The 13,385-nt window shown below is 53.1% G+C and overlaps 1 protein-coding gene across 1 annotated transcript; it reads left to right on the top strand.

Moving 5' to 3' along the window:
- Window positions 1-4,866: 4,866 nt before the first annotated feature.
- On the top strand, window positions 4,867-5,589 carry SOX14 (SRY-box transcription factor 14). Its single transcript, XM_062583002.1, has one exon. The coding sequence runs from the start codon at window positions 4,867-4,869 to the stop codon at window positions 5,587-5,589; it is 723 nt and encodes a 240-aa protein (XP_062438986.1).
- Window positions 5,590-13,385: the final 7,796 nt, after the last annotated feature.

Genomic DNA, 13,385 nt, shown 5'->3' with positions numbered 1-13,385 from the left:
AGCTGCTCTGTAAATAATAACTGATGTCGCTAACCAAAGGCCAGGAGGTAGCTAGATTGCCAGGCACACTGGAAATGCTGTGGCACTTAGACTAGGATGATGCAACGATGAGGCATGCAGGCGGCACGGCCCCAGGAGTTACTTTGCAGTGGTTGTGCACAAAGATATTTCATGGCTATCGTGGAGCTACCAACTACTGCCTATGTGGATATTTTTGGTGTTCTCGGCCCCTGTGTTGCGCACTTCACAAGCAAATGTCAATGCAAATGGGTGCACACCTGACTGCAGTCAGTGCTGCTCAATGCATCACCTCCATAGTAGTGTTCCTATAACATAATTTGGCACTCCCATTAACTCACTAATCAGGACATTTCCCGACCCCAGCCTCTCTGAGGAGACCTGGACGTGCAGTATGTGCTGGAGCTGCCTGGTGTCGGCTTCTTCTCTGCCCCAGTAAGGGGCAGGTTTCCCAGCACCGATGGTTCCCCATGGTGACCGGCCACATTGCAGTGTTTTCACGTGCATGGAGCCTGATCCCAGAGGAAATCCACCATTTGCATCCAGTGTGGCAGTCCTGATGCAAAAATATACATAGCCTTTCTCATTAGCAGATGACTACAATAAATGAATGCTGCAAATGAATAATAAAGAGATTGCCTGTGAGAAAAGAGTTCTGTAAATGCATATAGTACAGTGTTTAAGAAAAAGAATGGGGCATTTGCAGGAGACCATACAGTGATATAGGAGCACAGATAGATAAAATGATCAGAAGAAAAAAATAAGTTTTGGAAGGGCTATAAACTCTCCAGTTTCAGGGCATAAGGCAGGTCTAAACTAATGGAGGCTGAGAGGAATCTTTATCTTTGGAGCAAGTTATTCTACAGCTGCCTCCTGCAGAGTGTGGTGCCTTCCGAGGAAGCACCTCTTGTTGGCCAATGTGAGAAAGCGGACGCTGGGCAAAACGGATCGTGGTCTGATCCCATCTGCCGCATCCATCATTGCTACCTTCTTCGGTCATGTGTGTGCAGGGTAGTGACCTGCTCCATTAAATCTGTTCTTGGGGAGGGCTCCATTAGTGTAACTTTTGGTAGTGTGTTTGCATCAGTGTTTTTCTCGCGGCTGGAGGGAGGGAAAGTTGAGCAAGGAATACTGCAAACACATGCACAGAGAATAACCCATAAGTATGTATCACGGCTGGCACAATTATCTCTGGATGCATCAGTGCTGGTGTGGTTGTATGTGTGTGTATGTGTGTTTATGTAAAAATATTATCCGATGACTATGTGTTTAATTTTTTTAGACTATAGCACATGCATGGAAAATTTGTGTATATATTTGCATGTAAAGTAACCAAATACGAAGGAAAAGTGTCAAAATATTCAGCCTATGCAGTGAGTTAGTTCCATAATATTTTTTAAAAAGCATTGCAGCCAGTAGAAATCTGTCCAGGCAGTTCTGACACAGGAAAGGAAACCTAAAAGGCATGCAGAAAATCAAGGAAGACTATTGCCCTTAGTATCTGTGAAAAGCACGAGAGACCTGAAAGTCTCTCCAAAATATGCTCCCATCATTTAAATTTCCCCCTCCTTTTTTTCTTTAATGCATAGAGCTTTTTTTTTCTTTTTTTTAAGATCCATTATTTTTCAGCAACCAAAAGTTTAGACATTTGCAAATTTTAGGTGCTGTGTTCTTTGTCTATCACTTTTGGCAATTCCAGTAGTGCAAGCCTGACCATGACCCCTAAGAAGAGGAGGAAGATGAAGGAAAAAACACAGCTCTCTTTATGCTGATGCTAGATTGCAGCTAAATGATCTCATCTAATTTAAAGTTATTCCAAATGAACTATCTCCAAGAATATAATTTTAATATTTCCATATCTTCCTATTCTTATCTCTCTGTATTACCATGATGTCATTCAGGAATAATAAGCACACCATTAGTTTTGGTGTCTAAACAATCTTGCGAGGAGAAATGAATTTCAGTCACTACCCTGGAAATCGCCGGTGTCTTTAAAAATAAAAAAAAAAAAAAAAATAAAAAAAATGAAAAGAAAGAAGAGGGGGAAAAAAGAACAACGTTCTTAAAAAAATAAAAAATAAAATAAAAAAGACATTCCTTCTCGGGGGCACACAACTGCAACAGGTGTCCTGCCAAGGAGACAGTACGTTAGAAACGAAAGTGTTCAAGGATGCAGACATTAGCATTTCGAAGGAAAATTTTCTCTCCTTTGCTCTCTCTGTTTTTTAACGGGGACATATATACGATGTAAATTAACAAAATACAGCCCGAAATGCCCCAAGCTCCATATCGGAGCGTGTGTAATGTATTAGAGGTATCAGCCAATGAAAGCAAGGCTGGCTATTTTTTTATCATTAATATTGCAAAGCAACATTAACTGATTTGAAAGACTTTTCGCGAGCAGGCAGAGCCTGCGAGCCATCACTCACTTCCAAACGATTTGTCTTGCTATCTGGATTTTTGAAAACGGTGCCAGGTTTCCCTTGTTTAATCTGCGCGAGGAATGATGACAAATGATACGTATTTTTTTTCCCCGAAGAATCTAAGAATGAATAAGGAAAACAAAAGGAGTTTTGTATTTTAAACGGCGGAGGGCAAAACACGATATAGTGGGGAGAGGAGTGCGGGAGGAAGCGGTGCCAGCGCGGAGTTTAGCCGCGTAAATGCGCTTTTTAAACGCGGGGGCCGGGTGGCTCTGTCCGTTCGCATCAGGGGCAAAAACAAACAAACAAAAAAAATCACTTCCCACGCGTGTCGCCCTGCCACGGCCCCCGCCGAGCCCACAGACGGCTGCCGGGGCGGACAGCGCTCGGGCGGGCGCATTGGGCGAGTGCCCCGACGGGGCAACGGGGGGCACGCGTGGGCCAGCAGCCACGCGTGGGCCTCGCAGGTCCCAAAGGCGCCGGGGGCGGAGAGGAGCTGCCTGCAGCCCGTTCCCTATCTGGCGTCGGGTGCCGGAGGAGAGGGGCTGCGCGGAGCCGAGCCGCGGCCAGGGGAAGGGCTTGCTTTCCCCGGCAGAGGCTCGCTCGGGCCCCGGGGGCTGCCCGGCCCGCGACCCTCCACCCCCTCACCCCGGGCTCAGCCATTCGCCCCGCATTTCTGGGCTCAACGAAAAAACCCGCTTGCGTCGCCCCAGTGGCAGCCGCGCCGCAGCCGCCGGCACTGCCAGCCCCGTCCAGGTGAACGGATTTTAAATCAAGTCCCCCTCTTCCTCCTCCCCAGCCTCGCACACCCACGGCTCTGCCGGGAAATGAAAGTCATTTACCGAAAGCGGAAAGGAAAAAGCACAAAATAATGTCGAGGGTGGCGGTTCTTATTGTTATTTTTATTATTCTTATTATTGCTATTATTAGTAGTAGTATTATTATTATTATTTGGAGGGTGTGGGGGGAGGTAGGTGCCCACCAATGGCAATCCCCGCAACATCCCCGGCACTCGCGGGACGTGCCGGGGCGCCGGCGGCGGCTCCCCCGCGGGGCAGCAGGCAAAAGTTGCCGTCGGAGCCGCGGCGCTGCCCCGGCGGGGGGCGACCGGAGAGTCTGGGGCAGCCACCACCCTCTCCCCTCCCCCGGGCCACCGGGGTACCCCTCCCCGCCGCGCCGCCGGGATGATTTCTCGTTTCCCTCCGCACTCACCTCCTTTCCCCCCACCCCCTCACGCCCCGAACAGCTTTTGCACCGCTAAAAAAGCTCGGCGCGGGGGTGTGGGAAGGTCTGGGGTGGCCAGCGGGTGGTGGTGGTGGTGGATGAAGCAGGCTTGTTAACCAAGCAGGTGCTAAAAACCAATAAGCGCGAACAAACGCGGTCCCCGCCGGGATTCGGGACAATTGTTTCCATTTAATAAATATTTTCCCCAAGGGCGTTTCGCGGGAGGCAGGCAATTATTCAAAGAGAAGCGGGACGCAGGTCGGCTCCTGGGGTTAAGCAGGGCTGCGGAGCGGGGGAATTACAACCGCGAGAGCGGGCTCGGCTCGGCTCGGCTCGCCGCGGAGAGCGCGCTGCGCGGCGCCCCGACGGCAGCGGCGGCACCGAGCCGGGCGCCTCGCAGAGCGCCGCCGCCGACGGAAGAGCCCGGCCCCGGCACACGGGTCCCGGCCGGTGGGGGGGTTTGTTTTTTGGGGGGAGGACTTTTTGCAAGGGGCGGGCGCAGTCCCTCCGCAGTGCCCGCCGCCGGCAGCACCGAGCGGCTCCGCTACGCCCCCCGCCGCGGCCCGGCGCCCCCTTTTCCGTCGCCTGCCCCGCCGCCCGGGCTCGCTGTTGTTAGCGCAGCACCTCACCAAAGCCTTCCCTTTAATCTGTGCGTTTGGTGGGGCTTTTCCCCCTCCCTCCCTCCCTCCTTCCTTGCTTCCTTCCTCCCCCCCCCCCGCTCCCTCCCCCATCCCCTCCCCTCCTCTTCCTCTCGCCCTTCCTCTCTCCCTCTCGTTTTAAGGTGGTCCCCCTCCGCGCTGATTGGGCGCCCGGCCGCGCTGTGAACGCCCTGCCACTATGTCAGCCTGCGCGCCGCAGCCCCTCGCCTTTGAACTGCCCCGCGCCGCGCCGCGTCCCCACCGCCGGCCCGCTGCTGCGCCCGGCGGCTCGCCGCCCGCCTAGCCGCCCGCCCGCCGGGCCCCGCGGGCCGCTCCGCGCCGCGCCCCGCCCGGGCACGGCTCCCGCCGGGCACGGCGCCGCGGCCGCGGACCTGTGATGATCAGCTGAGCCCGCTCCTGCCGCCGCTCCTGCGCCCGCTGCCTCCCTCCCTCCCGCCGCCGCCGCCGCCGTCCGGTGCCGCCGCGGGCGGCCAGCGCGCCCCCGCCAGCCCCGCGCCGCACCGCACCGCCGAGCCGCGCCGAGCCGCCCGCCCGGCCGAAGCATGTCCAAGCCCAGCGACCACATCAAGCGCCCCATGAACGCCTTCATGGTGTGGTCCCGCGGTCAGCGGCGCAAGATGGCCCAGGAGAACCCCAAAATGCACAACTCGGAGATTAGCAAGCGGCTGGGCGCGGAGTGGAAGTTGCTCTCCGAGGCGGAGAAGCGCCCTTACATCGACGAAGCCAAGAGGCTGCGGGCGCAGCACATGAAGGAGCATCCCGACTACAAGTATAGACCCCGGCGCAAGCCGAAGAACCTGCTCAAAAAGGACAGGTATGTCTTCCCTTTGCCTTACCTCGGGGAAACCGATCCCTTAAAGGCCGCCGGGCTTCCCGTGGGGGCCACTGACTCTCTGCTGAGCTCCCCGGAGAAGGCCAGGGCTTTCCTGCCTCCCACCTCAGCACCTTACTCCTTACTTGACCCCAGCCAGTTCAGCTCCAGCGCCATTCAGAAGATGACTGAGGTTCCTCACACCTTAGCTACCAGCACCCTGCCCTACGCCTCCACCTTGGGATACCAGAACGGGGCGTTTGGCAGCTTGAGCTGTCCCAGCCAACACACCCATACTCACCCCTCGCCAACTAACCCGGGCTATGTCGTGCCATGTAACTGTACAGCTTGGTCGGCTTCCAGTTTGCAGCCTCCAGTTGCCTACATATTATTTCCGGGCATGACCAAGACTGGGATAGACCCCTATTCTTCAGCACATGCGACTGCTATGTAACACCCACCCACACCCCCACAGGCGTCCCCACCCCCCCCGAGCGAGCCTTGGGTTGCAGCCGGAACTGGGATTCATTCATGTGCATGTACATAAAACCTGCAGAAGCAAAATGCCACCCGGAGCAGGACTCTGCTGCCCGTGCACCGTGCTGGGACGCACACGGACGCTTCCTCGGGGACTCGGAGACGCTCTCGCTCAAACCCAGCACTCGCGCTGAGTGTCGTCTCCAGGCTCGGGGAGGGGGAATCTGCAATCGCAGGGTCAGATAGGAGCCCGAAACTTGTGAGAGTTGTAAATGTGTTCAAAAAAGAAAAAAAAAGGAAAAAGAAAAAAAAAAAACCACAAACCTTGAACTGCCCTTTTGGGACGGAAGCGAAAAAAGAAAAAGAGAGAGGCGGTTTCGATTTTTATTTATTTCTTAATGTCTATGAGTTCTCTAGGGTCTCATGTCACTTGGACTTGACTTTGGGAAGTCCCGGTATTATTATGATTTTTTTTCCTTTTGCACATTAAAAGACGAGATCAACTGTGTTATATATATAAATATATATATATATTTTGCCACCACGCACTACTAGGTAAAATTGCTTTTCATGTCAGAAAAAAAGGCTCTTCAAAGTTAAAAAACGAAAAAAGAGGGGGAGAAACATTTATATTTAAAGCATATGATAGTGTTTGCTTAATTTAAAACAGATAGTCCTTAAATTTGTGTGATCCAGTGAGACTAGATCTAAGTTTACTTTAGACAGAGCGTCAGGTATGAAGTCAGGCAGTAGAATTGTAAAAAATTAATAATACTAATAATATTACTACTAATAACTAAAAAGGAATAAAAGTGATGGTAATTTAAATATGTTTTCATAATGTCTTGGGGAAAAAAATTGTATTCGGCAGGATTTTACCTCGTTAAATCTTTTCATTTGTTGAACAAAGACATTTTGAATAAAGACAATCTGTCATTAAACGAGGCAACTACGTAGCGTAAATTCCGTGCCCCGGTTTACGAGCTCCCTGCCTCGCACCGAGCCCGGCGACCGCTCGGGGCTCCGGGCGCTGCTCGCCGCGGCCGGAGCAGCGGGCGAGGCCGAGCCTCCCGCCCGCAGCCCCCGGCGGTCGCTGCCTCGACGGGGCAGCCGGCCTCCCCGGCGGGGCGCACCAGGCCGAGCGCTTCCCCGACGGGGCTGGCAGGGCCGGGCAGGCTCGTTCCCCGACGGGGCGCAGCGGCCCGGACCCTGCCTCGGCGGGGCGTACAGGGCCAGGTAGGGTTCTTCCCCGACGGGGCGTACCGGGCTGGACTCTTCCCCGAGCCGGCCTCCCCGTCGGGGCTCGGGCTGGATTTGCACCCGGAGAGACAGCTCGGCGGCGGGGAAACCCGACTGCGCTTCCTCGGCTTGGGAAAACTTCCTGAGCGGCGGGTCCGGAAAGCGAAGGGAGCCCGGGCTGGGGCCGGGCCGGCCGGGCGCGAAAGGGCCGGTGGCCGCCGCGGCGAGAGCTGAGCGGGTGCTGCTTGCCGCCGTGGTCCTCCTCCCCGTCGGGGAACCGGCGGCTCCAAAGTTGCCTCCGCGGCGTTGAAGTTTTCCTGGTGCGAGGAGAGACTTGCGAAGACGGGATCGGGGCGGGCGGTGAATTAGCGACTTGTCGCACCAATTAGCGGTGTTTGGTGTGCGGAGCGATGAGCGGTGTTTGAAGCGCTATTCATCAGGGCCCTTGGCGGAGGGAGGGAATCTCATTAAAGAGGGGCAGAGGTGGGCAGAGACGGAGGGAAGGAGGAAGGCGCAGAGGTCCGTCTGGAGGAGCTGAATAGCCGGAGTGATGCGTGTTTGGATGTGCTTTGCTCATTAAGTGCTCTTTGGAGACCGATGTTAGAATTAAACGGCATAACACAATTAACATACATGGGGCTTGAATGGGAGGGTAAGCAGAGGAAGAATAGATAGATAAATAAATGAGAGATCAGGCGAAGGTAAACAAAAGGCGAGAGGAGAAAAGGGCTGAAAGGAGAGGTTAGAATGGCTGCTCCAGCCTTGTTTAGCATGACAAAACGGCTCTTACAAATGAGGACAATTACAGGAGCTGGCTTCGGGAGGGACTGGAAGCGGCGGGACGATCCGCTGGGACGCGCGGCGCTGAATGCACCCGGCGTGGGGCAGGGAGGCGCGGCGCGGCGCGGCGAGCGCCGTGCGCTGATTTAACCCCAGCTGACAGTTGCTGTCAGCCTCGGTGATAACACCGATAGCTCAGTGTCCTTTAACATCTACCCAGATTAGTCTGACAGCGGTCGGAGGTAGCGCGGGGGGCGGGAGGTGGGGGGGGGGGGGAAGCGCCTGCCCGCTGCCCGCCGGTCCCCGCAGAAGCAGGGGGCAGAGGCGGCGGTGGGGACGGGGAGGGGAAGGGGGGGGGGAATCACAACCGCCCCCTTCCCCAGCCTCCCTCCAGCTCGCTGTCGGCCCCGGCTGGGCCAGCTGGGACGGTGCGGGCCGCGCCGCGCCGAGGGGGCGCACGGCAGCGCCCCGGTCTGCTCGACGCTGCTCCCCGGAGCGGCCTCGGCGGCCTCCGCCGGGAAACGAGCTCGGGTGAAGCTGGCGTCGGCGGGGCAAAACCGAGACGAGCCCGGCGAGCACGAAGAGACAGGGCTGGAAACTTTTGGGAGGATCTTTCCTTCTTTTCTTCTTTCCTCCTTTCTTCCCCCCCTCTCATTTCCTTCTGTCTTTCCTTCTATTTATTTCTTTCTACTTCTCTTTCTATTTATTTTTATTTTTTAAACTCTTTCTTTCCTTTCTGTCTTTCTCTCTCTCCTTCTCCCTCTTTCTTTCGCTCTTTCTATTCCCCCTTCTCTCTGTTTCCCTTTCGTTCTCCTTCTTCCCCCCTCTCTCTCTTCCTCCTTCTCGTTCTCTTTTCCTCTCTCGCCTCCTTTCTTCCTTCCTTTCTCCTTTTGCCCCGATTGCCCTGCCAGACTTCCCTTCCATAGTCTCTGCTCGCTGGGTGTTTTCGTTTCCATTCTCCCACCCGTGTTGTCCCTCCAACTCGCACACCCGTCTGCAGGTGTGTAGCTATTTAACTGGTGGAGATAAATAAATTAAATAATGATCTTGACACTGCAATGAACCGATTACTGACTTTGATGTCAAAGGGAGACCAAAAAAAAGAAAGACAGAGAGAGAGAGAAAAAAAAAAAGCTATTCCCTCGAGGGGGAAATGCAGCTCCTTGACAAACCAGTTTCCCCACAACTGTCTCCTTCTTTCAACAAAATCATTAAACAAAGGCCGCGGGGTTATGCGCACCACGCCTTCGATGCGCGGCCGGGCGCAGTCCCGGGCCGGGCCGGGCGGCGGGGCCTCACCCGCGGCCGCGCAGCCCCGCGCCGACGCGGAGCTGCGGGGCTCCGGCCGCGCCGCCTCCCGGTCCTGCCGGGCCACCTCGCCCCGCCGCAGCTCTCTCGGCTCTTGCTTTTTCTTTCGCTTTTTCTTCCTCTCTGTTTCTTTTTCTTTCTCTGTTTCTTTCTCTTTTTCTTTCTCTTTTTCTTTTTCTTTTTCTTTTTCTTTTTCTTTTTCTTTTTCTTTTTCTTTTTCTTCTTCTTCTTCTTCTTCTTCTTCTTCTTCTTCTTCTTCTTCTTCTTCTTCTTTTCTCTTTTATCTTTTTTCTCTCTTCTCTCTTCTCTTTTCTTCTTTTTCTTTTTTCTCTCTTCTCTTCTCTTCTCTTCTCTTCTCTTCTCTTCTCTTCTCTTCTCTTCTCTTCTCTTCTCTTCTCTTCTCTTCTCTTCTCTTCTCTTCTCTTCTCTTCTCTTCTCACCTTGGCTCGCAAGAGGTTCCTCTTGGGTTGGATGCTGCTCAGAGGATGTAAGACCACCTAGAGAGCTAAAAGCATTCGGCTAGGCTTTTCTTTAAACAAACAAACAAAAATAAATAAGAGAGAGGGAGGGAAGAAATAGGAGGATAGAGGGGAACAGGCGCGACCGAGCCGGAGCCCAGGTGCAGCCGTTCATTCGCCAGGGTGCTCTGCTGTAGGAGAGACAAAGGTAGAGGGGGAATTATGTGATGTTTAAAAAACTTTATTTTAAAGGACACATTAAGCTATAAGAAGTCTCTGAGAGATATTACTTATTTCTGCTTATTAGTGATAATAGCCCAGTAAATTTGCTATTGAGTGTATCAAAGGCATTCAAAGAGACTTTGAAACATCAAAAAGATTGCAATTCTGATTTTACGGTTTTATTCCAGGCCCGACCTCCTGGCTACATTCCTTGATTGTAATGTTTAAAAGTAAGCCACGACCCTCATCCTCTGCTCTAAACAGTCGCGGGGGCCAGCCGCGGCCCTCCGCCTCCCCGGGTGGGCCCACGCGGGGCACGCGTGGGGCGCGGGGCTGCGGCCCCGCCAGGTTTCTCCAGGCAGCGCCCAGGCGGCGGCTCTGCCGCTGCTCCGGCTCGAAGGGTCGGTGCGGAGGCGAGCAGGTAAGGACACGTCCCGCCTCGCCAGCTGCGCGCAGCGCAGGCAGCGAGGATCCCCCCAGCCTGCCAGCTCGCCAGGCACCGCTTAAAAGAGAGAAAGAAAAAAAAAAGTGCTTAAAAATGATCGTAGGGAGCTAAATCCAGCCTTTCCCCCCCTGAAACAGGCTCTCCCCGCCCGGGGCTGCGGCTACTCCGCGCCGCGCCGCTCCGCGCCCGGCCGCGCCGGGAGAGGCGGCCGCCGCAGCGGGCAGCAGGGACGGGGCGGCCGCGGACCGCGGCGCCGGCGGCCACCTCGGCGGGCAGCGCTGGAGAGGACCAGATTTTAATTTTTTTGCACTTCTCCTAAATCCAGACTGAGATAGCCTCTGTCACTACCGGGGCTTTTGATGTGTCTTTAATTTACTTTTTTTTTTTCTTATTTTTTCCCGTCAGTGCTTAATTTTACCCCCCTGTCTTTCTTTTCTTCCTTCACAAACCTCTGTTCCAGTTGGGGGTGTTTTGGAGGAATATCAAAGGGACAGCCTAGCCCTTTCCCCCCCCCCTCCCCTTTTTTATTAGGGCAAATAACAAAATACTTCATTATTACTCTACGCGCCGCGTTTGGAGAGCTAAACAAGAAAAAAAGTACAGGGTCTGTACGGGTCCACGTTGCAACAACCAAACAGCTGTACACGTAAAAGCCTAGAAATTAAATACGGATTGATCCCAATTTTTAAAAAGCGCGAGAAACAACCAGGGTCTTTGAGTGCGTGAGAGAAAGAGGGGAAGAGATGAGTAGCTGGTAATTATTGAAATATAAGGATGAGATTAATTCAAAGGAAACAAACTATGAAAACAATTGGAGCCGAGTGAAAAGCAAAACCCAGATTAGAATTTGCTTGTGGTTTGTTGTCTGTCTGCTTTCTTTCCTCCTCCCCACCCATTGTCACAGTGCAAGGCAATGGGATTTGCACACTTGAGGTGTAATAGCATTACTGCATTAATTAAAATTTTCATTTCACGTCCAGATTGTTTACTTATCTGCTAGAAACATATGTCGGGAGAAGTTGAGATTCTGGATTCTGCTCCGCTGCGCAAGGTGCAGCGCAATACAGAGGGGGAGAGGATGGCTTCAAAAAAAATTTTTTTTCATTGCATCCTCCAGCCTTATCTCGGTGCTGTAAATTATAAGGAGACTCCATTGAACTCAATATGAAGATTATATTCGCGAGCGGCGCGTCCTAGAGCAGCCCCGGTCCCACTTTGAGATGAAACAAGGCGTCTTGCGGGCCCTGCGCACCCCCTGCCACTGCAGACCGCGAGGCTGGGGGCTACCGGGGCTGGATGGACCCCCTCTACCCCCGAAACCCATCCTGTCCCGCGGAGAGGGGGAGCTGCACCGCGCTGCTCCCCCCTCCGCTCGGGATGCACCCCTGCGTGTCTCGCTCCCGGCCGCGGGTGGAGGGGTGGCGAGAGCCCTGCAGAGCCGGAGGGGAGCCGTGCCCCCCCCCCCCCCCCCCCCACGACGTGCTTTCCGACTCCGGGAGGGGGGGGGCCCAGCGGCCCCGGGGCGCCGGTCCAGCCGTCGGGGCAGCGGGCGGCCGCGGCGCCGCCCCGGGGCGCCGCTGGGGCGGGAAGCGGGCAGCGGAACGGCGGCCCGCGGTGCGCAGGCGGCCGCGCGCCCTCCGCGGCGCCCCCCGCGCCGCCTCCGCGCCCCGCCACGGCCGCGGCCGCGCCGTCGGGGCGGGCGCCGCAGAGCCGGGCTGCGGCCGGTGTGGCGGGTGAGGGGCCTCCGGGCGCCCGCAGCGTTTGTGCGCCTCGTAGCGGGGCGGCTGCCTGTTTATTTCCCCTCCTTTTGTTGCTTTTCCCCTCTTTTTTGGTATTTTTTTTGCTTTTTTTTTAAAGAGACCCCTGAGAAGGCAGCGAGGTGCCGTCCTCTCTGCCGGGTCTATCTGTAATTGAATCTAGGTCAGTTATTCTAAAGCATGGGAGAGGCTGATTCCCTCTTTCCGACATCAGCCCAGAATTTGGGGGGAGGAGAGGGGGGTCTTGCAATTTCATTTAAAATGTAATGGTGGATGAACCGATAAGCAAATAGGGGGAAAAAAGGCTCTGCTTAAAAGAAAAAAAAAATGGCATGCTTTTAATATGCTTCCAGATGGGGGGAAAATGATTTACATGGGAGTTTATTTCCTCTTTGCTGATATGAAAGAATTACAGATACAAAACCCACTGATCTATAGAATAAAAAAAGAAAAGAAATGTTATTTTCCTGTAAAGGTATCAGTTCATTTATATTCATTTAACCATCCATCCATCAATTCACTTTCTCACTCCCTGCACATTCTCTCTGCCTCTGGTAAACCTACCCCACCAATATACTTTTCTAGAATATACAATGAAATTTCCTTTAAAAAAAGAAATAATAACAGATTCTGCTGAAGTAGGTAAAGAGAAGTTTCCTTTCTCTCCTCCCCCCCTCCACCTAGCTCCCATTTTATGTTACAGATTTTGAGTAAATTAGCAATACGAAATAATGTTTTCCTCTGGAAAAAAAATGTGTGTATATCTATAAATAATATATGCAATATAGGTGTTATATATGTGTCTACATGTGTTTATATATATACAATAGAGTTTGTGTGCTCAACATGTATGTACTGTGTCTCAATGTTTATGTTATAGACAGTTTATTCTCTCTCTATGTGTGTGCCTATAAAATAAAATATACACATATTGTACAGATATTTACAGCATTCATACATCATAAGTGCAAGGGCATAGATTTAAACATATATTCAACATACGTATGCTGTATATATATATGTGTATATACGCGCAATATATATGATGCCTACAAACATGCACATACAAAGACACCGTCTCTCTGAACTGGAGCAGAATATCTACATTTAAACAGAGAAAATTCTCTTAAATTCATAATGTGTGTCCTTTGCGAATGTTCAAGCACATACACCTGCATAGGGTACACCCTCGTATTGGTTTTGTGCACACTGATATGTGCTCCTATATGCACATACAGAGAGAGGGGCCTGCAGAAACCAGGAGGCAAGGCGAGAATTAGATTAGTCTCCTCAGACCTTTAAAAACCCAAGGGCCACCTCTTTATATATATATTTTTTTGCATTTAGGAAGGCATTTGGACTTGAGCTATAATTTCCCTCATGTGAATAGTGACCAAAGAGCAAAGCTCTCTCGGTGTGGGTAATGCGTTCACCCTGACCCAGCTCTTCCCCACCTTTGCTGCCTCTTGTGTGTTAGGTGGGACTGTACCCGGCTGGAGATAACTTGTTCTCCCCTGTGGTCTCGATGCGATGCTCCTTACTCGCAGGAATAGTTACAAGGTGG

The sequence above is a fragment of the Rhea pennata genome, chromosome 9, assembly GCF_028389875.1.
Source record: "Rhea pennata isolate bPtePen1 chromosome 9, bPtePen1.pri, whole genome shotgun sequence".
Lineage (NCBI taxonomy): Eukaryota > Metazoa > Chordata > Aves > Rheiformes > Rheidae > Rhea > Rhea pennata.
This window is presented reverse-complemented; position numbering and strand designations above follow the sequence as displayed.